Here is a 24,533-nt window from a genome sequence, read left to right as displayed (position 1 = left end):
CCAGGATCTATTTAATCTCATCCCTAATGTCAGTCAGCAGTCACCACAAATGGAAACCAATAGTTATTTCACTGCTCACTATACATTGTTATCACATATAACTAGACCCACTGTTATTATTTAAACGTTTGTGATCATTAATTTCAATGATTTTGGATAAAAAATGATTTTTAGATGATGTTGCTATCATTAGATAATTTACAGTTTCCCATAGACTATAAGGCTATATATAAAATGATAGAATATTAGGGCCACAGAGGGGAAAAAAACACAAGTCATAATATTGTAACCAGTTGTTTTAAAGGAGGACAGTTTTTAAAATGACAGATGTGGGGCATTTCGTGAAATTGTACTTCAGTATGGTTTCATAAACAAAGACATGCTGATGTGCCAGAATATTAAGTATCACATTGTCATAAGTATCAAAACTGTAAAAACAATATGTAGCTTTTCTGCAGAAAGAACCAGCCTCATAAATTTATGACTTTATCCTTTTTCTTCAGTGTGGCCCTAGTACTCTGTCATATAAACAAATACACATTCCATATGAATATAAAAACACAATGTGTAACATTATGTTCCTTTATTGAATAAGGACAAAACAAAGCAGGTAAACCATCAGCTCCTTTCGAAACTGAAGTCACAGTGACTCTACAAGATGGAAAGCACAGAATCCAAGCATATTATACAAAATGATACATACACATTCAAAGGTCTGTATATAACACACCCTGCATGTCTGCACACTAAAATAAATGCAGGACAAATCCATACACATCAACTGAACAGACAAATGAATGGATGCAGTAGCCTCCCTGCAGCCTTGTATTACACACAGTATACCGCACAAACATCATAAGAGGCCAAATTCGTCAAAAAACGAACCCAAAAAAACCCAAATTCCTCTGCCACCGCAGGACATATTTAACCAAAATTGAAAGCACACATACTAACTAAAATAATTCAACACATATTGGTCCCTCAGCAGCCGACCACTGTCGTCATCAGGGAAGATTGCCGGATTGTCCCAGTCCATGGCTGGTGGCACTCTGGGGGCCCTCTCCTTCCTCAGGCAGGCCACATTGTGGAGGACAGCACAAGCCACAGTAATATCACATGCCCTAACAGGGCTGACCCTTAATTTGTGAAGGCAGTGAAAGCGTGCCTTCAGGAGGCCAAAGGTCATTTCAACTCTGGCCCTGGTCCTGGCATGGGCATGGTTGTAGGCCTGCTGTGCTTCCTGGGGGTCTGTGAAAGGTGTCAGGAGAAAAGGCTGGCAGCCATACCCCCTGTCTCCCAGCAACACACCAGAGAATTCACCTGTCAACACAAAATCTCATCATTACTACCTCATAAACACAGTGATATTCTTGACACAGCCATGATGGTTATAAATAGGGGTTGTGTGGCTTACCTTGTGATAGGCACTGATAGATTTCAGAGGCCCGAAAGATTCTGGAGTCATGGACTGAGCCAGGCCATTTTGCCACAACATTGCTGATCACACAGTCAGCATTGCAGACCATCTGAAATCATAAGATGAGGAATATTACACCAATCAATGCACATCACTGGCAATGCAGAGTGTTCGTCAATGGACAATATCAAAAAGTTATGTTCACCTGAACATTAATGCTGTGAAAGGATTTCCTATTCACAAAATCGGCCTCATGGGCACCTGAGGGGGCTTTTATCCTTATGTGTGTGCAGTCCACTGCACCAATGACATTGGGGAAACCTGTCACACAAAGTAATGAGTATCCTACTATGTGTTAACAGTTGTCCTGTAATTTGTAGATCCTCTTACCTGCAATCCTATAGAACTCCTCTTTGATGTCACAGAGTCTTCTGTGGCCAGGGAAGGAGATGAAGACATCTGCTAATGCTTTGATAGCCAGACACACACTCCTTATTGTGCGGCAAATTGTGGCCTTGTTCAGCTGTTCTGCATCCCCCACTGAGTACAGGAAGGCTCCACTAGCAAAAAAGCGCAAGGCCACACAAACCATTTGCTCCACACTCAGTGCATGGCTCCGTGCAGTGCGGTGCTTAATCCTGGGACCCAGTAGTCTGCATAGATACCTGATGCCATCTGCAGAAAACCTGTATCTTTCATATAGATGGTCATCAGGGAAGGCCAGTGGGTCCAACCGGTCCCTGAAGACCCTTTCTCGCCTGAAGGCTCTCCTCAGCACAAGTGCTTCTTCATCCACCACATCTCGCACGAATGGGCATGCCATTGTCAGAGCAGAAAGGAACACACAATTTTGGGCCTTCATATAGGCTAGTGGCCACACCTGGTGCTGGGGGGGTGGGCAAAAGAGGGCGATGCCTTATAACGATGACTTGGTTGTACTGATTGCTGGGAAAATAAAAAAAACCTTAGAAAGATGCCACCGTCCTGTGTGCTCACAATAAGAGCTCATATGTCATGGCTCACTTGACTTTACGAGAATATACCTAATTTTTATTTTGAGCTGTGTCATCTTCTTGGAGCTGGGGGAGGAAAGAAAAATAATGATTAATACATTTGTGTTACAGTTAGCATACAGTGTACATTGAAGGCATATCTCACCTCCCTCTCAAGTTTTTTTATTTCAAGGTCCAGTTTCCTAATTGTCCTCTTTTTTATTTCGGACTCCAGTGCAAGATTTTCCATCTTTTTCTTCTTGTACTGAATGTCTATGTCTGCCAGTTCTATTTGGCGCCGGAGGTGGTTGCCATACAACTTTCTGATAGCTTGTGAGCTCTGTGAACACAATACAATTAGCGCAGCTGGAATTTGGCAGGATGTGGTGTCCTTTTATTAATACGCACTATGTTGCCAGGCTGGTTTTCCCACTGTATAGCATCTGGGTCCTGTAAAAGAAATTAGATTTTTTGATTTTGATGAGGACTCCTCACCATTGTAGAGTAAATAGTACTTTCACAGTCTTAACATGATACCTCATGCCTTCTGGAATCCAGAGAGATGGTCTCCTCCTCATCATCGTCTCCATCATGTGCTGTTGCTGCTGCACTGGGGCCTTCACCCTATCACATTTAATCGGATTCATATTGAAGCTAGTAGACAAGACATGCCAGGCCTACAGTATGCCTTTGATGGAGTACTCACTGGATCAGCATCGTCTGGTGCTTGTGCTGGTGGCTCTAACAGGAACACAGTGCTGCCAGACACTGCAAGGCAATAGGTAAACCAAAGTCAGACAGTCCAAATTGATTCAATATGAATGTGGTTGTATCCCATGTAGAGATGGAAGGACATACCTTGAATGAAGCGGGTGGCATCTTGGGAGGAACCTATGCTCGTCTCTTTCCCCCCAGGGATCCCCTCTAAGACGGGCCTGCCTTTATTTAGCTCCAAGGCCATGTCCTCTGCTGGGGTAAGGTCAGCCTTTGGTGACCCACCACCCGTGCCTTGTCTGTGGGTATTCTTTTTCACTGCTAAAACAGTACAGACAATGTGTGAGCAGGCACCTTCTGGGTACAATATATGCTTGTGCTTTGTTAAATATTAGTCAGGGACCATACCATTCTGCAGAATGTTCTTGTATTTGATTTTGACCTGCTGCCATGTCCGTTTTGGCCCGTTCATGTTTAATCTACACACACACACACACACACACACACACACACACACACACACACACACACACACACACACACACACACACACACACACACATTTAATGGAGTCACACTGCAAAAAATTACTTGGTATTTTTGTCTTGTTTTCAGTAAAAATATCAAAAAATTTATCATAGCTTTATACAGTGTGATGGAGTTACTTTACACAATTTCACTCATATCTGCAGTGCATTTCAATTAAAAATTTAACCGTTTCATAATTACAGTACAACTGCATTTTTGGAGATGTGAATTAAATATTTGAATTGTAATTGTGATGTTTCAGCGGAGCGGTGAGTGTGTAATTGTGCACTACTTACGCATTCAGGCGGTCTGCAATACTTTGCCACGCTTTTTCTCTTTGCTTTATCACTGTGGCGGTGTTGCCTTTCTTCTTAATTATATCTTTTACCTCCTCGTATGCCTCCATGAGGATTTGTGCTTCCGACGGGGAAAAGTACGCGGCTCTAGTTGCCATGGTAAATCAGTTAATCTGTGATCTGTGGCGGGGTCTATTTGAGTGAGCCGTGAGCGCGCACCTATCCAGGATTGGTTTCACCTGGCTTAATGAATCCGTGTCTGCTCATCCTGGCTTGGTCTTTGTGCAACCAATTAAGCCTGGACGCACATGTTTTGGCTTCATTGAGCTCAGCTGAGTCATTTATCCCGGATGTCTTAATTCTACTTTTGTGCAACAGGCCCCAGGTCATAGGCCTACCTATCCACAGCCTCTTCAGGATTACCGTCTATTTCCATCCCAGGTTCCTCCTTCTCCATCTGCCTGTGGCTGCATCTCAGTGGGGACACTCTTCGGCTGCATCTCAATAGTCTCTGTTCTCGTCTCTTCATCCCTTCTCCTTCATCTCCACTTATTAAAAAATCCAAAGCAGATAAAAGCTATATGGTGGATCCCCGACAATTAACTTGTTGTAATGTTACGGGGAATTGGCATCCTCCTGTACAAGTTCTATCCCATCATTGGAGATTAAAGAAAGTAGAGGAGAAAAATAAGCTATTGAGATACAGCCGAGGACTGTAGAGAGAGAGAGAGAGAGAGAGAGAGAGAGAGAGAGAGAGAGAGAGAGAGAGAGAGAGAGAGAGAGAGAGAGAGAGAGAGAGAGAGAGAGAGAGAGAGAGAGAGAGCCAGCAGGAGACGGGAAGCTCTGTTTGAAGCCTCCGCGACGAGAACAATGGCTCCCCCAAAACAGATTTGCTTAACCTTGAATTAGAGAGAACAATGTTTTACTACATAGTCGAACTGTTGGCAGCAGTAGCCATTTTGTTGGTGCTGGTAATAACCACCCGAATCAGGGACAGACATCATGATAGTAAGTGAGATAGTAGTAAGATAGTAAATGATAGTCATTTTAAATATGCACATGATGCAATTATAGACTGTGACAAAAGACTAAGCCAGAACAAGGGCTGTGACCCAGATTCATAAATCATAAGAACCTTAGCTTCTATGATGATGCTCTATATGTGTACACAGTACAGGGACAATGTTGCTGTGCTGAAGCTGTGACATTAGAATAGAACTGATAGAATGAAATCAATAAGATCTGTTCCCAGTCCCTCTGTTTGTGACACGAGGCACTGTGGTGTGTAATGATTCTGGCTGGTCATATTGTAATATGGTCTGGTCATGTTATAATACTGGCTGGTCATGTTGTGATACTGGCTGGTCATGTTATGATACTGGCTGGTCATGTTATGATACTGGCAAGTCATGTTGTGATACTGGCTGGTCATGTTATGATATTGGCTGGTCATGTTATGATATTGGCTGGTCATGTTATGATACTGGCTGGTCATGTTATGATACTGGCTGGTCATGTTATGATACTGGCTGGTCATGTTATGATATTGGCTGGTCATGTTATGATACTGGCTGGTCATGTTATGATACTGGCTGGTATGTTATGACACTGGCTGGTCATGTTGGGATAATGGCAAGTCTTTTTTTGATATTGGCAAGTCATGTTGTGATAATGGTTGGTCATGTGATATTGGCAGGTCATGCTATGATAATGGCTGGTCATATAGTGTGACAGGAATGATACTGGCTGGTCATGTTGTGATACTGGCTGGTCATGTTGTGACAATGGCTGGTCATGTTGTGACAATGGCTGGTCATTTTTTGATATTGGCTGGTCATGTGATATTGGCAAGTCATGTTGTGATAATGGCAGGTCATGTGATATTGGCAGGTCTTGCTATGATAATGGCTGGTCATATAGTGTGACAGGAATGATACTGGCTGGTTATGTTATGATACTGGCTGGTCATGTTATGATACTGGCTGGTCATGTTATGATACTGGCTGGTCTTGTTGTGATATTGGCAGGTCATGATATGATAATGGCTGGTCATATACACTATATGACCAGCCATTATCATATCATGACCTGCCAGTAAGGAATGATACTGGATGGTGATATTGTGATATTACACTGTAACAAAAATATGTTGATTTGAGTCAATGTACAATTGTAAGGCAACCAGCTGCAATAGGATTGTGAGTTTGGCCAACAAAATGTTTCTTCAGCAAACTCACAATCCTATTGCAGCTGGTTGCCTTACAATTTTACATTGAATCAACATATTTGTTTAAAAAAATGACAGTGTAGCTGGTCATGTTATGGTCATGTTATGATTCTGGCTGGCCATGTTGTATGATAGTTCCACCAGTCACATGCCACTCCTATTATAGATAAGGAAGGCAGCTTTACTGCAGCTTTAGTCTTTAAATCCATCAGCCTTACACAATATTCATCTCATATCTCAGAGTCTTTATATATCTGATGGGGAGGTTCTATCTATGGAATTTAAGGCATTTTTGAAAAAGTATAAATTTTCAAATTACAACCAACATATTCATTTTGTTGGAGTACGTCGTTTCAATTTAGCTTGTGGGTGGATGAACCCAAAACATGAGAGTGACTGTACAACTGAGCATTAACAGTCCATCATCACATACTGTGACTTCTGTGTTTATGTAGGGCATGATATTTTGCTTGCCGATATTCCACAGTGACAATTATTCTGAGTGATGGTTTTAGTATTTATTTTGTTGCTGACGGTAGGTGGTGAGACTTACTGCAAACAGGGCTTGCCTGGGGCAATATGGATCCAGTCGTGGAGAGATTCAGGCAGGCTCAGGATTTCACTTTCAAAAGAGGCTACATAAGAGAAAAGGCTACATAAGAGGCTACATAAGAGGCTAAATATAGTAGTCTGAATAACGTTCATAGCCCTTCTAAATGTGCCATTCTTCGTTGGAGAATGTACCATTAGGCTTCTCCACTGGATTCCATAGGCATTGAAAACAATGCAATGCACTGACTTTCAAGTCTGTTCTGGACTATTTGATTCTTATTCTAAATGTTTCAGTCATAATAGTGAAGTACATTGTAAGTGTTGGGTTAATTCTTTTCTTTTATATTCCTTTATGTAGTTCATTCTTCTATCCGTCATTGGTATAAGTAGAGTGTTCTGTATTCAGTGTCTTGTAATAGTGTCTTGTGATTATCCCTGGCCTATATTGTGCAGTATGCAGTATGCACATTGTGGCACAGAAAGAAGGTTATTTTCTCCAATATACACACACACGTATGCACGTGCGCATGCACACACAACCACACTTCTCTCCACCACTATTTCCACTCTCCCATCCACAGATCAGAACATTATGAAGAAAAGAGGTGCTGACCTGCTGTCGCCCATAGAAATTGATTATATTTCTATGCTGTCACCAACCTTATTATTTTCACACTATCCGACTCTCACAGTCAGATGAGCCAGCGTTAGAACAGAGCTCTATTCTGAGGCTCGTGTGCTGGTGCGCTGCCCAGGCCACTGATTAGCCCTATGTGAACCTTGGCCCTCTCTTATCGCTCATGAATAAGCACTTGGGGGAAAACCCATCAGACTGACTAAAATCATTTTGTCTGCCTTTCTCTAACACATTTGTCCCCTAAGATCTGCAAACAGCATACTGTTTGACTAAGGCGAGAGGGGTGTGTTGGCGGGACACACCCCGATAACACCCTAACACTTGGGGGAAAAACACATCACACAAAGACAGACCATTTTGGCTGCAATCAACCATCTTTTTTTCTCCAACTCATTTGGAACACACATTGAGTGCCCTCAGATCTCTCCAAAACAGACAAATTGGGGTTTACCCCAATGTTTGACCAAGGCTTTGGGGACCTATTTGTGTGTCCCATTGGAGTCATCATCCCCCAGGCAGATGGTGGGTAGATCTTAGAGAGGGATTAATCCTCTAGGATACCCATAACTCTTTTGATTGTGGCTTTAATCCTGGCCCACTGGCAGAGTGGCATGCCCTCTATAATACTGCCCCAAAGCTGCTGTGTGGTTTAAGATGTGCTTCTGTTTCCAGCGGGGCAATGGAATGCACATCTGGAGAAAGCAATGGTATCATAGAAATAGAATGACTAGAGTGGACATTCCCATTCAAGTCAACGTTGAATGTTCTAGTAATTATATTACAATGACTGGGATATCTTCCACAGAGCAGCATGAATGGATGGAAGCACGCTTCCTCCGGTCACTGCTGGTGGGTTGTTGTGTGTAGTGTGCTGTATACCAGTACCTGAGTATGTATCTGACTGTGAGTGTGTGCTGGACCGCAGCCAGGGGCGGTGGAGAACAATGAGATTAGTGGGAGGGGAACGGGGTGAGGGAGAAGAGCCCTCCTCCAGCTGCCACCCGCGGGAAGCCCCTGCCTCACGCCCCTCATCCAACCCCCGTATTGCCGCACCCTCTCCAGCATAATCTAGAGCTCCAATCTGCCCTCATACAGATTCCAATCTGAGTGTATTCCAATTTGGCCACAGTGAGGCTTTTCTCAGATAATAGTCTTGTGTTTTTCAACTGAGGGCATCTAAAGGAAAGGAATAGAATGTATTTGTTTTACCTTTATTTAACTAGGCAAGTCAGTTAAGAACAAATTCTTATTTTCAATGATAGCCTAGGAACAGTGGGTTAACTGCCTTGTTCAGAACGACAGATTTTTACCTTGTCAGCTCAGGGATTCAATCTTGCAACCTTTCGGTTACTAGTCCAATGCTTGAACCACTAGGCTAGCTGCCGCCCCATAACTAGCCCTTTCATAAATCAATCATGGGTGTATACATTTTTTTGGTGTGTGCAAATTTGGATTGAATTTGAACAGACAGATAAACACGTTTTTAAAGGGAGTCCCCATCATTCATATTCACTATGATGCAGAAGGAATTTCATGGACAAGTGAAAGCAGAACTGCAACATTGTGATACAGACAGACATATTCCAGTAATGTTTTCACTGTCTCTGATTTAGAAGCATTACAAAGGAGAGCCTTGTCTGCTCCTGTAGGTCACCAGAAAATAGGAGTCTTAGGGGGCCTTCATGCTGTTGTGTAATAGGCTAGCTAGATGGAACATTTTACATTTAAGTCATTTAGCAGACGCTCTTATCCAGAGCGACTTACAAATTGGAAAGTTCATACATATTCATCCTGGTCCCCCCGTGGGGAATGAACCCACAACCCTGGCGTTGCAAGCGCCATGCTCTACCAACTGAGCCACACGGGACACACGGGAACAGCGCTGAGTGCAGTATAATCCCCTGAGGGGAAAAAGAGGAGAACGCTCCACCTCCAATACCCACCTGGGATTACCCTACCTCAGCTGTTCCGTAGGAATCAGAAGGAAAGCCCCTAACACATCACCGCCATGCTCCGAGACAAAGCAATCCAGGTTGAAGCAGACCTGAGGTCTGTCCTTTCTTGCAACAATCATTAGAGCATTCTTTGTTGTGTTTTTGGCATTGTTTCCTTTCATGAGCCAGAACAGTGCGAGGAGTGTTTGAAAATAAGTAAATATAGACCACAGACTCATCTTTATGCATATCTTTTTCTTTCCATCCTGCGCCAGGTGCATGAAAACTTGAAAGAGGTTTTTCACCATGACAGCTCCAGTCAGAAGACCCACAGTAAAAATGAAGAGGCAGTTTCCCTCCCTCCCTCCCTCCCTCCCTCCCTCCCTCCCTCCCTCCCTCCCTCCCTCCCTCCCTCCCTCCCTCCCTCTTCGACTTCTTTGACGATTACACTGTCTGCTTTGGTCTCCCGGGTGGCGCAGTGCTAGCTGCGCCACCAGAGTCTCTGGGTTCGCGCCCAGGCTGGGCTGGGTTCGCGCCCAGGCTCTGTCGCAGCCGGCTGCAACCGGGAGATCCGTGGGGCGACGCACAATTGGCATAGCGTCGTCCGGGTTAGGGAGGGTTTGGCCGGTAGGGATATCCTTGTCTCAGTATGTATAAAAAATAAAAAAAATAAAAAATGTAATAAAATGTATGCACTCTACTGTAAGTCGCTCTGGATAAGAGCGTCTGCTCATGGCCGGTAGGGATATCCTTGTCTCAGTATGTAAAAATGTAATAAAAATGTATGCACTCTACTGTAAGTCGCTCTGGATAAGAGCGTCTGCTAAATGACTAAAAATGTAAAAATGTAAAATGCTTTAAGACAGAAGGCTGAGAATAATAATGTTTAGCATCAACACTGATTGTGTTCAACCGCCTTCTTGTTTAGCTTCTTGGGATGACAGAGCGGGAAGATGTGGTTTAATTATTTTTTTAACGTTTATTTGTCAAGGACCATGTACAACATGCCATTTCACCAGATTTAGCTAGATAGCTAATTGTCATCTGTACCCCTGGGCAGAAAACAATCAACATTATTACATCAATACAATCCTACAGTATAACACACTATTAATATATATAAATATATATCAAAGTAGCAACCCTTTACCTTGATGACAGCTTTGCCCACTCTTGGCATTCTCTCAACCAGTTTCATGAGGTAGTCACCTGGAATGCATTTCAATTAACAGGTGTGCCTTGTTAAAAGTTAATTTGTGGAATTCCTTTCCTTCTTAATGCGTTTGAGCCAATCAGTTCTGCTGTGACAAGGTAGGGTTGGTATATATAAGATAGCTCTATTTGGTCCATATAATGGCAAGAACAGTTTAAAAAAAGCAAAGAGAAACGACAGTCCATCATTACTTCAAAACATGAAGGTCAGTCAATCCTGAAAATAACTTTGAAAGTTTCTTCAAGTGCAGTCGCAAAAACCATCAAGCGCTATGATGAAATTGGCTCTCATGAGGACTGCCACAGGAAAGGAAGATCCAGAGTTACCTCTGCTGCAGAGGATAAGTTCATCAGAGTTAACTGCTCTTCAGATTGCAGCCCAAATAAATGCTTCACAGAGTTCAAGTAACAGACATATCTTAACATCAACTATTCGGAGGAGACTGTCCTTTGGTCTGATGAGTCCGAATTTTAGTTTTTTGGTTCCAATCACTGTTTCTTTGTGAGATGCAGAGTACGTGAACAGATTATCTCTGCATGTGTGGTTCCCACCATGAAGCATGGAGGAGGAGGTGTGATGTTGTGGGGGTGCTTTGCTGGTGACACTGTCTGTGATTTATTTAGAGTTCAAGGCACACTTAACCAGGATTGCTACCACAGCATTCTGCAGCGATACACCATCCCATCTGGTTTGCGCATAGTAGGACTATCATTTGTTTTTCAAAAGGACAATAACCAAACACACCTCCAGGCTGTGTAAGGGCTATTTGACCAAGAAGTAGAGTGATGCAGCGCTGCATCAGATGACCTGGCCTCAACAATCACCCGACCTCAACCCAATTGACATGGTTTGGGATGAGTTGGACCGCAGAATGAAGGAAAAGCAGCCAACAAGTGCTCAGCATATGTGGGAACTCCTTCAAGACTGTTGGAAAAGCATTCCAGGTGAAGCTGGTTGAGAGAATGCCAAGAGTGTGCAAAGCTGTCATCAAGGCAAAGGGTGGCTACTTATATTTTGATTTGTCTAACACTTTTTTGGTTACAATTTGACTCCATATGTGTTATTTCATAGTTTTGATGTCTTCACTAATAATCTACAATGTAGAAAAGAGTAAAAAATAAAGAAAAACCATTGAATGAGTGTGTCAACTTTTGACTGGTACTGTGTATATATACAGTACCAGTATATATATATACACCACCGTTCAAAAGTTTGGGGTCACTTATAAATGTTCTTGTTTTTGAAAGAAAAGCACTTTTGTTGTCCATTGAAATAACATCAAGTTGATCAGAAATACAGTGTAGACATTGTTAATGTTGTAAATGACTATTGGAGCTGGAAACAGCAGATTGTTTTTAAATGGAATATCTACATAGGCGTACAGAGGCCCAGTATCAGCAACCATCACTCCTGTGTTCCAATGGCACGTTGTGTTAGCTAATCTAAGTTTATCATTATAAAAGGCTAATTGATCATTAGAAAACCCTTTTGCAATTATGTTAGCACAGCTGAAAATTGTTGTTCTGATTAAAGAAGCAATAAAACTGGCCTTCTTTAGACTAGTTGAGTATTTGGAGCATCAGCATTTGTGAGTTCGATTACAGGCTCAAAATGGCCAGAAACAAAGACCTTTCTTCTGAAACTCATCAGTCTATTCTTGTTCTGAGAAATTAAGGCTATTCCATGCGAGAAATTGCCCAGGAACTGAAGATCTCGTACAACTCCATGTACTACTCCCTTCACAGAACAGCACAAACTGGCTCTAACCAGAATAGAAAGAGGAGTGGGAGGCCCCGGTGCACAACAGAGTAAGAGGACAAGTACATTAGAATGTCTAGTTTGAGAAACAGATGCCTCACAAGTCCTCACCTGGCAGCCTCATTAAATAGTACCCGCAAAACACTAGTCTCAACGTCAACAGTGAAGAGGCAACTCCGGGATGCTGGCCTTCTTGGCGGAGTTCCTCTGTCCAGTGTTCTTTTGCCCATCTTAATCTTTTATTTTTATTGGCCAGTCTGAGATATGGCTCTTTCTCTGCAACTCTGCCTAGAAGGCCAACATCCTGGAGTCGCCTCTTCACTGTTGACGTTGAGACTGGTGTTTTGCGTGTACTATTTAACGAAGCTGCCAGTTGAGGACTTGTGAGGCGTCAATAGTCATTGACAATAGTATTTACAACATTAACGATGTCTACACTGTATTTCTGACCAATTCTATGTTATTTTAATGGACAGAAAGTGTGCATTTCTTTCAAAAACAAGGACATTTCTAAGTGACCCCAAACTTTTAAACGGTAGTGTGTGTATATATAAAATATACAACAATAGACAATATAACGCTCATGTTACATCAGAATTTAAATGTACCTTGGTCCTACAGTATCTGACATCTTAGGAGTCGGAATGTCTTAATGTTCACATGACTGGTTTACCTTCAGCCACCTTTTCAGGTTTGCCTTGAAGCTAGCAAAGGCACTGCATTCTCTCTCACACTGGTCGGCAGGTTGTTCCATAATCTAGACGCTCTGACTGAAATAGCTGTCTGGCCAAATTTAGTGGAACTAAACTGAATTGAGCAGCCCCCTCTGGTTGAAGCTCTTGTTGTCCTGGTATTGTCCTTGCAATATGTAACAAACTGTTTAAGAGGTGGCGGGGCAAGGTCACGAGTGATCTTAAACAGCAGAGAAGTGTCATCAAGGCATAAGAAGCTGTCGAAGCTCAGTAGGTATTATGTCTTTGTGATATTGCAGTGGTGATAAGTGTTCGGTTTTTTTGTCCAGCACTTTCAGAGTTTGTTTACAACGCTTTTCGACTGGTTTCATTGCTGTGATACTAGCATGTGACCCGGTTGTGACACAGTACGAGAGATGGGACAAAATCATTGAGTGCATGTACAGTTTACAGCATCTGCTGACATTTGGCTTCTGATGAATTAGAAATTCACCAGGTTGTGTTTTGCTGTTCCATGCACTTTTTTAAATTGTTTTTTTGAAGGAAAGGTTAGTCAATAATTATTCCTAAGTATTTAAAACGTGAAACCACCTCAATCCTCTGTTCCTTTACAGTTCCCTCGGGCTGATGGGTCTCATTGTTCCTGATGGAGAAATACATGCAGAAATTGTAGACAGTTTTTGTTATGTTCAATTTTGGACATGAGTGGTCCAACCAGTCATCTATTTTGTCAATTGCTGCTGTAAGTTTACGAGTAGCCTGTTACTGTAACGATTGTCGTCTGGAGAAAGAGAGGAGGACCAAGGTGCAGCGTGGTAAGTGTTCATTATTTTAATAAACAACTGAACACTGAACAAAACAACAAAAACGACAAACGAACAGTCCTGTAAGGTCGCGAAAAACACTAAACAGAAAATAACCACCCACAAACAAAAGTGGGAAAACAGGCTACCTAAGTATGGCTCTCAATCAGAGACAACAATAGACAGCTGCCTCTGATTGAGAACCATACCAGGCCAAACACATAGAAATAGAAAACCTAGACCTACAACATAGAATACCCACCCACATCACACCCTGACCAAACAAAAAATAGAAACATACGAAGCAATCTACGGTCAGGGCGTGACAGTACCCCCCCCCCCCCCCCCCAAAAGTGCGGCCTCCAGCCGCAAAACCTGAACCAGTAGGGGAGGGTCTGGGTGGGCATTTCACCGCGGTGGCGCCTCTGGAGCGGGGACCCTTACCGCCGACCCCGGACCGGGGACCCTCGCAGCGGGCCCCGGACAGGAGGGAGACTCTGGCTGCTCCAGACAGGAGGGAGACTCTGGCTGCTCCGGACAGGAGGGAGACTCTGGCTGCGCTGCTCCGGACAGGAGGGAGACTCTGGCTGCTCCGGACAGGAGGGAGGCTCTGGCTGCTCCGGACAGGAGGGAGGCTCTGGCTGCTCCGGACAGGAGGGAGACTCTGGCTGCTCTGGACAGGAGGGAGACTCTGGCTGCTCCGGACTGAAGCCCGTCGCTGGAGGCTCCGGACTAGAGGGCGTCGCTGGAGGCTCCGGACTAGAGGGCGTCGCTGAAGGCTCCGGACTAGAGGGCGACGCTGGAGGCTCCGGACTAGAGGGCGATGCTGGAGGCTCCGGACTGACTGAACAAAACAACAAAAACGACAAACGAACAGTCCTGTAAGGTGACGAAAAACACTAAACAGAAAATAACCACCCACAAACAAAAGTGGGAAAACAGGCTACCTAATTATGGCTCTCAATCAGAGACAACGATAGACAGCTGCCTCTGATTGAGAACCATACCAGGCCAAACACATAGAAATAGAAAACCTAGACCTACAACATAGAATACCCACATCACACCCTGACCAAACTAAAAATAGAAACATACAAAGCAATCTACGGTCAGGGCGTGACAGTTACTTTGTCTTGGCATGGACATAGAAGACTGTGTCGTCTGCATGCATCTGCATTTTGATCTCGGGACATACAGGGGGCAAGTCATTTATGTATACATGAATACTTGAAAGAGGTGTTCCACCATGACAGTACCAGACAGATGACCCACAGTCTCTTTCAGTTTTCCCTCCATTTCTCTACTTCTCATCCTCTTCTATCACTTATTTGATGGCTGCTGAAAACCCCCAGTCAAAATGAAGAGGCAGTTTTTCCCTCCCTCCCTCCCTCCCCCTCTTCGTCTTCTTTGATGATTACACTGTCTGCTTTAAGACAGATAAGGCTGAGAATAATAATGTTTCGCTTCAACACTGATTGTGTTCAACCGCCTTCTTGTTTAGCTTCTTGGGATGATAGAGCGGGAAGATGTGATGTCGCATTGTTTTGTGACATTGTGGTCCAAATCCCTCTCTGCCCCAGTCTGACTCCAGGGCCAAATGTTGCAGATAAAAATGTCTTGAATAGGGTTGACATTATTCAATGTTCAGCTTGTTAGAGAGGCATGTTAGAGAGCTTGTTAGAGAGGCCGTGCTTCTACACCTGCATTGCTTGCTGTTTGGAGTTTTAGGCTGGGTTTCTGTACAGCACTTTGAGATATCAGCTGATGTAAGAAGGGCTATATAAATACATTTGATTTGATTTGCATGTTTGTTCTACATCACATATGAAATCGTTGAAGTGTTGACTGGTAGACTGGGTCAAATCAAATCAAAGATTATTTGCTGTGTACACAGATGTTATTAAGGCAGGTGCAGGGAATTGCTTTTGTGTCTAGCTCTAGCAGTGCAGTAAATACCTAACAGTACAATAATAATACACAAATAATCCCAAGAAGAAAAAGAAGAAACAAGAGATTAAGAAATATCAGAACGAGCAATGTCAGAGTCCTGATATAAATGTGGTTTGTATAGACAGTATGGACAATATATAAGTAGGAAAAAGGTATGTACAGCTCTAGTTATATAGGATGATGGCTCACTGTTCTGCAATAGAAACCCGTTTTCTTTGCTAACCTCAGCATCCCTCTAATCTCTTGTCTGTGTTCCCTCTCTCTATTATTTTTCCTCCTGAATGGATGGATTCCTCTCCTCTCTTTGAGACTGAGAAAGAGCTTTATTCTATATATATTTATTCATTTCTGTGCGGTTTCTCTCATTTCAGTGGCTCTTTGGGATTATTATTGTCACAAAAAGATTTCTGGCAACATGCCAGAAGAGCTGAACAACAATATGGTGACTATATCAATATATAATCCCATTCTTCTCATTTAATTCCTTCTACCAGCTGCAATCTTTTTTTCTTCCTTGTTTCCTTGTGACCCTTCTATTCCCCTTATTCTCTTCCTGGTGATCAGAGCCTGTCTCTCTCTCTCTAGCTCGCTTGCTCTCTCTCTCTGTTTATCGCTCTCTTGCTCTCTGTCCTCTCTAGGCAAAGGGGATGATCTGTCTTTTGAAAGAGGCCCAACCCCCTCTGCACTTGTCCACAGTTAGTGAAAGTCTGGGGCCGGGGAAAGCTGTCCAAGGTATTATCCAGACACTCACACGCACACACGCGCTCTTGCTCTATTTCTCTCTCTCTCACACACACACAGTCACTGCTGCCAGCCCTCCACTTACAGCTCCAGCCTTTCAAAGCTGTTTTTCTTCTGGAGATCAGCACACGGTTTAACACCACACAGCTGCCACCGACGAGACTGAGGGAAGGAGAGAAGCGTGAGTAGAGGAAGTAGGGAGCGAAAAGGAGAAGCAGAGCAAGAAAATCTGTGTTTTCAAATACTCCAGGTTTTTTGAGTTTACTCCTCGGGACCATTCAAAGAAGAGAAGCGAGTCTGAGTTCACATGATATTATCCGAGTGAATGGGTTGCCATGGTAACTGACACTGGCAGCCTGACACGAGAAAACTCGATGTTGAATGGAGGAAGATCCTTGGTGGTGGCAAGCAAGCGAAAGTAACAGGGATTTGAGGGAGGCGAGAGGGAACAAGAGAGGAGTCAGTGGAGGAGCGCGGTGGAAGTCCAGAATGGAGGACGGGTTTTCCAGCTACAGCAGCCTCTATGACACATCTTCGCTTCTGCAGTTTTGTAACGGTAAACTCATCCTCATCCCTGGTTATCATTATGTGTGCTTGACATGACATGTCACCACTGCCTGGTTAAACTTATCACCAAAGAAGTAGTCCCTGCCGGCAGGGCTGTTGCATGTAGGCATGAGGCTATTTTGGAGCTCAAGCTGGACTTGATGAAAGTGAAAGTTTATCCTTTGTGCTGAAAAGATGCAATCTTATGTGACAGACACCGATGGGATCGTAGGCTATAAGCTACATGACCCTAATTTAGACATAGCAGGGAACAATATTCAAATGTAGAGTTTAACCATGCAGAGATGCAGAGATTTGTCTTTCAAAACCTCCTGAGGAAATGTTTCTGCCAAGAATCTCAGTTGAAGGTCTCTGCGGCTGTTGTGTTCTTATGAAGCATTGTGCCTAATAATAATATGCCATTTAGAAAATGCTTTTATCCAAAGCCACTTACATTGTACATGTGGGTGGCCCCAGAGGGAATCAAACCCACAACCCTTGGTGTTGAAAGCATCGTGCTCTTCTGACTGAGCCACACAGTCTTCTCCCTGGTGTGCTGATTGTCATCAGTATCTAGTGGACAGTTCAAGTGTGATTTAACCTTTTACTGCAGTGAGCTAAATCAGGGTCACACAGAGTGTTTCTCGGTCGTCTTAAACAAATCTACTTTGAAACAAAAGTACACACCTCACACACATGGTTATGGGCTTAAATAAAAGAAGATACCTGTACCATGTCAGATATAGAGTTGAAATGTATTCAATTTTGAGTTGCATCACAATATTTGATGTACGTCACACAGAAGACTGAAATATAACAAAACCGTTTGAAATAGAAACATCAGATTTTCTGCGTGAAAAGTTATGTAATGTTTATAAATTATAAAATGATGAAAAATATTCATGACATTCCACCTGTGACGCCACTAGAGGGCAATTTGGACATTTGACTGCAGAAAAGTGTTTTAAGGGTGGAAGTGGAGTAAGTGAAGGTGCAGCGTGACACATCACTTTGTCACAACTAATCAATCTATTATCAACAAAGCCTGATGTCTGCTCGGATACAGGAAACACTGTCTGACACTTTATTTATAGCTCTGCTGAGCCAAAGGAAGTAGGGTGAGATGCTGGTCTTGGGCCAGTTTTGCATTTTCCCAACTAATGATTAAGGTTAGAATTTGGATAAGGGAAGCTGATCCTCGATCTGTACCCTGGAGCAAAACAAAGAGAATACTTAAATTGTCTAACGATGTGGCTGATTAGTGAGTTATAGAAGGTTGGCAGTATAAAACTTCATTTCCATGGTTGGGAAATGAGAAAATCAATGACATTTACAAAGTCATGTCCCTGAACATGAACTAATACTGAAGTGTGATCTGTGGTGTGCAGACATGGTGATGATGTCAATGATGGTCACGGATATTCTCTGGGTCATGTTGGATTACCTGAAAAACAGGTGTAGGCTGAATGTCAGGTTGGATCAAAATAAATAAAGCTTCATTCTCCAAGGATGAGTTGACCTTTTAGAGTGTTACGAATGATACTGTAATTTAAAGACAGAAAAAAGCCTACTGCAACATGTCATATATTGTTTCATTGCTGTCAACCTCAAGGGTGTTAATTAAAGGATTCACACACATACAGGACTATTGGGTCAAATTAGTGCAAGGGTCAAGACAAAATCCCTTTTCCCACTGTGTTGTCAAACATAAAAAATATTGTCTAAAGTCTCTGGGTTTTGAATGTTCTGAAGTCCCCCAAATGGCACCTACATGCATGCCCTAATCTGACATGGTTGACATTTTCTAATCATGTAGCGGTTAATTACTTTTCTGTGCAAGCGAAAGGCCAGTGAGTGCTTCAAACTGTTTACACTGTTTGTTATTACTTCAGAAAGTCCGGTTAGCTCCTACAAGCCAGAAGACGAAACATGCCAATCTGTTGTGACTCTTGCCAGGGATTTTCAAATGTTCTCTCACTAGAATGACTAAGACTGTCATACTGACTGAGAGGCTTGGTTCATATCAAGCGAGAGGACCTCATTGTTCCAACATACAACTTAATTGTGTGTAGTCTGGAGGCTCTGAAATCACCCAATGGTGTATTGGCCAGCTGTAGCTCTGCCCGTAAAAGTGATGTCATTTGTTCTTGAACGCTTCATGTGTTAGTGATCAGACTAATGGCAGGGGAGACTGGGTCAGCGACTCAGAAAACTGGAAAAGCATGCTTTTGTCCCGAGGAGATCGGCTACTAAGGGAAATTATCCCCATTAGTAGCCTAGTAGTCCAATTATCAGGGAGTTGCATCTTTAGAATAGGATCTACAGTATTGAATGTATCCACCACAACTTATGAGTGCCTTTAATGAAGAATTGATTAAAGGTGTTTTTTTGTTTTTTTGCTGTCCCTATCACTAGGTGTCTGACTTAATACTGACAGTGGACAGTGGATGATCTGGTCGTATTCACTTAGTGTTGTTATGACTGATCAATAGATTATGAATCAAAACAAGGTGGTCAATCCAGAGAATTCACTGTTTTACCCTTCAGATTTAACCAGACATCCTTATCACTTCCCTACACCCCCTCTCCTCTAGGGCCTGCAGTGCTGGCACTACCCGCTACATCACCAATGTCACCACGAGATTGGTAGTTGGCACACAAACAGTGTGACACGGTTCCCTCTCCTCTTTGGTTTCTGTAAAGCCATTAATGGAAGCACATGCAAAGGGATTAAGTCCTGCTCGCGTTACCAACAAACCAACAAAAACAAACAAACAAAAGGTTGGGCCAGGTCGGGCCAGGCCATGCCTGCCTACAGTCAAGGAATCCTGACCTGTACCCAAATGTGCTCTCTGAGATTTCTACAGTTTTTTAGTTTCCAAAAATTCCTGTTTTGTTGGCCTCTCCATGTTGGAGTAATGTTGACTAATCCAACAGCACTGATCCTACTCTATCTTCTAACCGATGTGGTTCAGTGACCACCCTCTTGTGATGAGTAACCTTGCCAGAGACCTGGGGCCTCATTTATAACCGTTGCATACATTTCACACTAAATATCCTTTACCACATTAAAAGGCTGAAGGACAGCTTTTTATTGTTGAGCGATTATTTCAGTTCTGTGGGTAAGATAACTCGTCACTGCTGATCAATTTTAAGGTTGGCCATTGATTCCATTTAGTTGCATTGGGCTCTCTTTCTGACTCTTCTGGTGATTTGTTCTCTCTGTTTGCTTAGTTGAAGCCAGACTACACTGAAGGATAAAAGTCATTTTCTCTCTTGAATGGAGAGATATTCACAGAGGCGGTTTGGGCTGTTGTGGCACCGCCATGCTGTACTCTTCTGCCAACTTATCTAACCCCCTTTCTCCTCCTCTTCGGAGATAAGAGATCGCCGTTAATGTCCTATGCTGTCGTTTCTGTTGTAGAATACAAAGCATAAACACTGGAACAGACAGTTTGAACTACTTTGCAGATATGAAACCAACAGACACACATAACAGTCAAAAATATCAAATTCCTAGTTTATGCTGCAAACGCAACTTTATAAGATGTTTTAAAAATAGGTTCTATTTGACTCAAAATTCCATTACATTAAGTAAGGGATTGTTGGCTGAATAGATGGATGCAGTTCAATACATGATTGATATACAGTAATCCCTCGTTTATCGCGGGGGTTACGTTCCGAAAATGACCCGCGATAAGTGAAATCCGCGAAATAGAAAACTTTTTTTTTTTTTACAATTAGCAACTATTACATGTATACAAATACAGTGACTCACGTGTAGGCCGTTTCACTGCTCTTCAGACTGGGCCGCTGCATCCTGACTGCGCTCTGCAGTGTTCTCTTCTTCTGAAGCCCGCGGTGCAGGTGTGTTTGTTCGGGAGAAGAACATAGTGATAGGCAGCTGTTGTCGCTCTTTTTTCTTCTTTGCAAAAAGATCCTTGTACACCGACATGCCACCATCGATTACGTTGGAGAACTGTAATGAACGGCTCATCAAAGGGTCCCATTCCTCAGCTACTCGCTTAAGTTCAGTGGCCATTCGCACCATGGTTGCTAAGCGACCAAGCGTTAGTCCTTCCTTCCTTCCTGGCCAACTTAATGTAAATCTGCCAAGCTGTTTTATGTACGTACACATAACTGCACGAGACGACAAAATGATAGCACAATTCGTAGCATGTTTTGATACAAGAAGCGGGAGTGAGTTTTTAGCGAATCAGAATGCAGAGCACAATGCACCAAAAAAAAAAAAAAAATGCATTATGAAAATCCGCGAAATAGCGAATCCGCGATAAGTGAACCGCGAAGTGGCGAGGGATCACTGTATAGTGAAAATAAAATCCAAGAAAGTTTCCACATGCACAAAAAGCCTATTTCTGTCAGATTTTGTGCACAAATTTGTTGACATCCCTGTTAGTGAGCATTTCTCCTTTGCCAAGATAATCCATCCACCCTGACAGGTGTGGCATATCAAGAAGCTGATTAAACAGCATGATCATAACAGAGGTGCACCTTGTGCTGGGGACAATAAAAGGCCACTCTAAAATGTGCAGTTGTGTTACACAATGCCATAGATGGCTCAAGTTGAGGGGGCGTGCAACTGGCATGCTGACAGGAATGTCCACCAGAGCTGTTGCCAGAGAATTTTATATTATTTTCTCTACCATAAGCCGCCTGCAGCGTCATTTTAGAGAATTTGGGAGTTGGTCCAATCGGACCAGGTGTAACCATGCCAGCCCAGGACCTCCACATGCGGCTTCTTCACCTGCGGGATCATCTGAGACCAGCCACCTGATGAAACTGTGGGTTTGCAAAACCGAAGAATGTCTGCACAAAATGTCATAAAATGTCTCAGGGAAGCTCATATGCGTGCTCGTCGTCCTCACCAGGGTCTTGACTTGACTGCAGTTCGGCGTTGTAACCGACTTCAGTGGGCAAATGCTCACCTTCGATGGCCACTGACATGCTGGAGAAGTGTACTCTTCACAGATGAATCCCGGATTCAACTGTATCCGGCAGATGGCAGATGGCGTTGTGTGGGCGAGCGGCTGGCTGATGTGAACGTTGTGAACAGAGTGCCCCATGGTGGCGGTGGGGTTATGGTATGGGCAACGAACACATTTGCATTTTCTCAATGGCAGATACCGTGACAAGATCCTGAGCCCCATTGTCGTGCCATTCAGACACTGCCATCACCTCATGTTTCAGCATAATAATACATTTACATTTACATTTAAGTCATTTAGCAGACGCTCTTATCCAGAGCGACTTACAAATTGGTGCATTCACCTTATGATATCCAGTGGAACAACCACTTTACAATAGTGCATCTAACTCTTTTAAGGGGGGGGGGGGTTAGAAGGATTACTTTATCCTATCCTAGGTATTCCTTAAAGAGGTGGGGTTTCAGGTGTCTCCGGAAGGTGGTGATTGACTCCGCTGACCTGGCGTCGTGAGGGAGTTTGTTCCACCATTGGGGTGCCAGAGCAGCGAACAGTTTTGACTGGGCTGAGCGGGAACTGTACTTCCTCAGAGGTAGGGAGGCGAGCAGGCCAGAGGTGGATGAACGCAGTGCCCTTGTTTGGGTGTAGGGCCTGATCAGAGCCTGAAGGTACGGAGGTGCCGTTCCCCTCACAGCTCCGTAGGCAAGCACCATGGTCTTGTAGCGGATGCGAGCTTCAACTGGAAGCCAGTGGAGAGAGCGGAGGAGCGGGGTGACGTGAGAGAACTTGGGAAAGTTGAACACCAGACGGGCTGCGGCGTTCTGGATGAGTTGTAGGGGTTTAATGGCACAGGCAGGGAGCCCAGCCAACAGCGAGTTGCAGTAATCCAGACGGGAGATGACAAGTGCCTGGATTAGGACCTGCGCCGCTTCCTGCGTGAGGCAGGGTCGTACTCTGCGAATGTTGTAGAGCATGAACCTACAGGAACGGGTCACCGCCTTGATGTTAGTTGAGAACGACAGGGTGTTGTCCAGGATCACGCCAAGGTTCTTAGCACTCTGGGAGGAGGACACAATGGAGTTGTCAACCGTGATGGCGAGATCATGGAACGGGCAGTCCTTCCCCGGGAGGAAGAGCAGCTCCGTCTTGCCGAGGTTCAGCTTGAGGTGGTGATCCGTCATCCACACTGATATGTCTGCCAGACATGCAGAGATGCGATTCACCACCTGGTTATCAGAGGGGGGAAAGGAGAAGATTAATTGTGTGTCGTCTGCATAGCAATGATAGGAGAGACCATGTGAGGATATGACAGAGCCAAGTGACTTGGTGTATAGCGAGAATAGGAGAGGGCCTAGAACAGAGCCCTGGGGGACACCAGTGGTGAGAGCACGTGGTGCGGAGACAGATTCTCGCCACGCCACCTGGTAGGAGCGACCTGTCAGGTAGGACGCAATCCAAGCGTGGGCCGCGCCGGAGATGCCCAGCTCGGAGAGGGTGGAGAGGAGGATCTGATGGTTCACAGTATCAAAGGCAGCCGATAGGTCTAGAAGGATGAGAGCAGAGGAAAGAGAGTTAGCTTTAGCAGTGCGGAGCGCCTCCGTGACACAGAGAAGAGCAGTCTCAGTTGAATGACTAGTCTTGAAACCTGACTGATTTGGATCAAGAAGGTCATTCTGAGAGAGATAGCAGGAGAGCTGGCCAAGGACGGCACGTTCAAGAGTTTTGGAGAGAAAAGAAAGAAGGGATACTGGTCTGTAGTTGTTGACATCGGAGGGATCGAGTGTAGGTTTTTTCAGAAGGGGTGCAACTCTCGCTCTCTTGAAGACGGAAGGGACGTAGCCAGCGGTCAAGGATGAGTTGATGAGCGAGGTGAGGTAAGGGAGAAGGTCTCCGGAAATGGTCTGGAGAAGAGAGGAGGGGATAGGGTCAAGCGGGCAGGTTGTTGGGCGGCCGGCCGTCACAAGACGCGAGATTTCATCTGGAGAGAGAGGGGAGAAAGAGGTCAAAGCACAGGGTAGGGCAGTGTGAGCAGAACCAGCGGTGTCGTTTGACTTAGCAAACGAGGATCGGATGTCGTCGACCTTCTTTTCAAAATGGTTGACGAAGTCATCAGCAGAGAGGGAGGAGGGGGGAGGAGGGGGAGGAGGATTCAGGAGGGAGGAGAAGGTGGCAAAGAGCTTCCTAGGGTTAGAGGCAGATGCTTGGAATTTAGAGTGGTAGAAATTGGCTTTAGCAGCAGAGACAGAAGAGGAGAATGTAGAGAGGAGGGAGTGAAAGGATGCCAGGTCCGCAGGGAGGCGAGTTTTCCTCCATTTCCGCTCGGCTGCCCGGAGCCCTGTTCTGTGAGCTCGCAATAATACACGGCCCAATGTCGCAAGGATCTGTACACAATTCTGCATACTCATGCCAATTTGTGCACACAATTTGAGAGAAAGAAGCTTTTTGTGCGTATGGAACATTTCTGGGATTTTTTGTTTCAGCTCATGAAACATGGAACGAACACTTGACATGTTTATCTGGGCACAAGGCGAGACCCAGATGCAGAGGCAGATGGTTGGAGTCTTAGATGTTTATTGATCCAAAAAGGGGT

General features: G+C 44.1%; 2 protein-coding genes across 13 annotated transcripts in view; one reads left to right on the top strand and one right to left on the bottom strand.

Moving 5' to 3' along the window:
• Positions 1-568: 568 nt before the first annotated feature.
• LOC139530465 (putative nuclease HARBI1) lies at positions 569-4,515 on the bottom strand. Of its 5 annotated transcripts, none has more exons than XM_071326923.1 (11): positions 3,948-4,515; positions 3,532-3,602; positions 3,268-3,444; positions 3,116-3,177; positions 2,947-3,033; positions 2,818-2,859; positions 2,576-2,749; positions 2,461-2,496; positions 1,808-2,362; positions 1,415-1,526; positions 569-1,320 (listed from the first exon to the last, which is right to left on the bottom strand). In XM_071326923.1, exons 1-8 carry the CDS (start codon positions 4,103-4,105, stop codon positions 2,461-2,463), a joined length of 807 nt encoding a protein of 268 aa, XP_071183024.1. In that variant the 5' UTR covers positions 4,106-4,515; the 3' UTR covers positions 569-1,320; positions 1,415-1,526; positions 1,808-2,362. The 5 variants fall into 5 exon arrangements, with proteins under 5 accessions (XP_071183024.1, XP_071183023.1, XP_071183022.1 ...); XM_071326922.1 differs by adding an exon at positions 1,623-1,738 and having other exon boundaries at positions 3,532-4,498; XM_071326921.1 differs by adding an exon at positions 1,623-1,738 and having other exon boundaries at positions 2,576-2,859; positions 3,948-4,498.
• An 11,882-nt stretch (positions 4,516-16,397) lies between these two features.
• Positions 16,398-24,533, top strand: part of LOC139530476 (echinoderm microtubule-associated protein-like 1) — an 84,003-nt gene continuing 75,867 nt past the window's right edge. For 4 of the 8 annotated variants that reach the window (XM_071326945.1, XM_071326943.1, XM_071326941.1 and 1 more), the window contains exon 1: positions 16,399-17,010. In XM_071326945.1, the coding sequence (XP_071183046.1) occupies positions 16,836-17,010 (175 nt within the window). In that variant the 5' untranslated portion in view covers positions 16,399-16,835. Of the gene's footprint in view, positions 17,011-24,533 lie in introns of all 8 variants that reach the window. The other 4 variants (XM_071326946.1, XM_071326944.1, XM_071326942.1 and 1 more) reach the window with 3 other exon arrangements.

The sequence above is a fragment of the Salvelinus alpinus genome, chromosome 9 (genome assembly GCF_045679555.1).
Source record: "Salvelinus alpinus chromosome 9, SLU_Salpinus.1, whole genome shotgun sequence".
In the NCBI taxonomy this organism is placed as follows: domain Eukaryota; kingdom Metazoa; phylum Chordata; class Actinopteri; order Salmoniformes; family Salmonidae; genus Salvelinus; species Salvelinus alpinus.
Note: the sequence above shows the minus strand (reverse complement) of the source record. Positions and strands in the feature narration are given on the sequence as shown.

Bases quoted from the DNA above. Each gene is read 5' to 3' on its own strand.
- LOC139530465 (XM_071326920.1), bottom strand. From the start codon at position 2,279: ATGAAGGCCCAAAATTGTGTGTTCCTTTCTGCTCTGACAATGGCATGC. The intron at 1,739-1,807 runs GTAAGAGGATCT...TTTGTGTGACAG, and splicing joins GGAGTTCTATAGGATTGCAG to GTTTCCCCAATGTCATTGGT. The intron at 1,321-1,414 runs GTAAGCCACACA...TTGTGTTGACAG, and splicing joins CTATCAGTGCCTATCACAAG to GTGAATTCTCTGGTGTGTTG.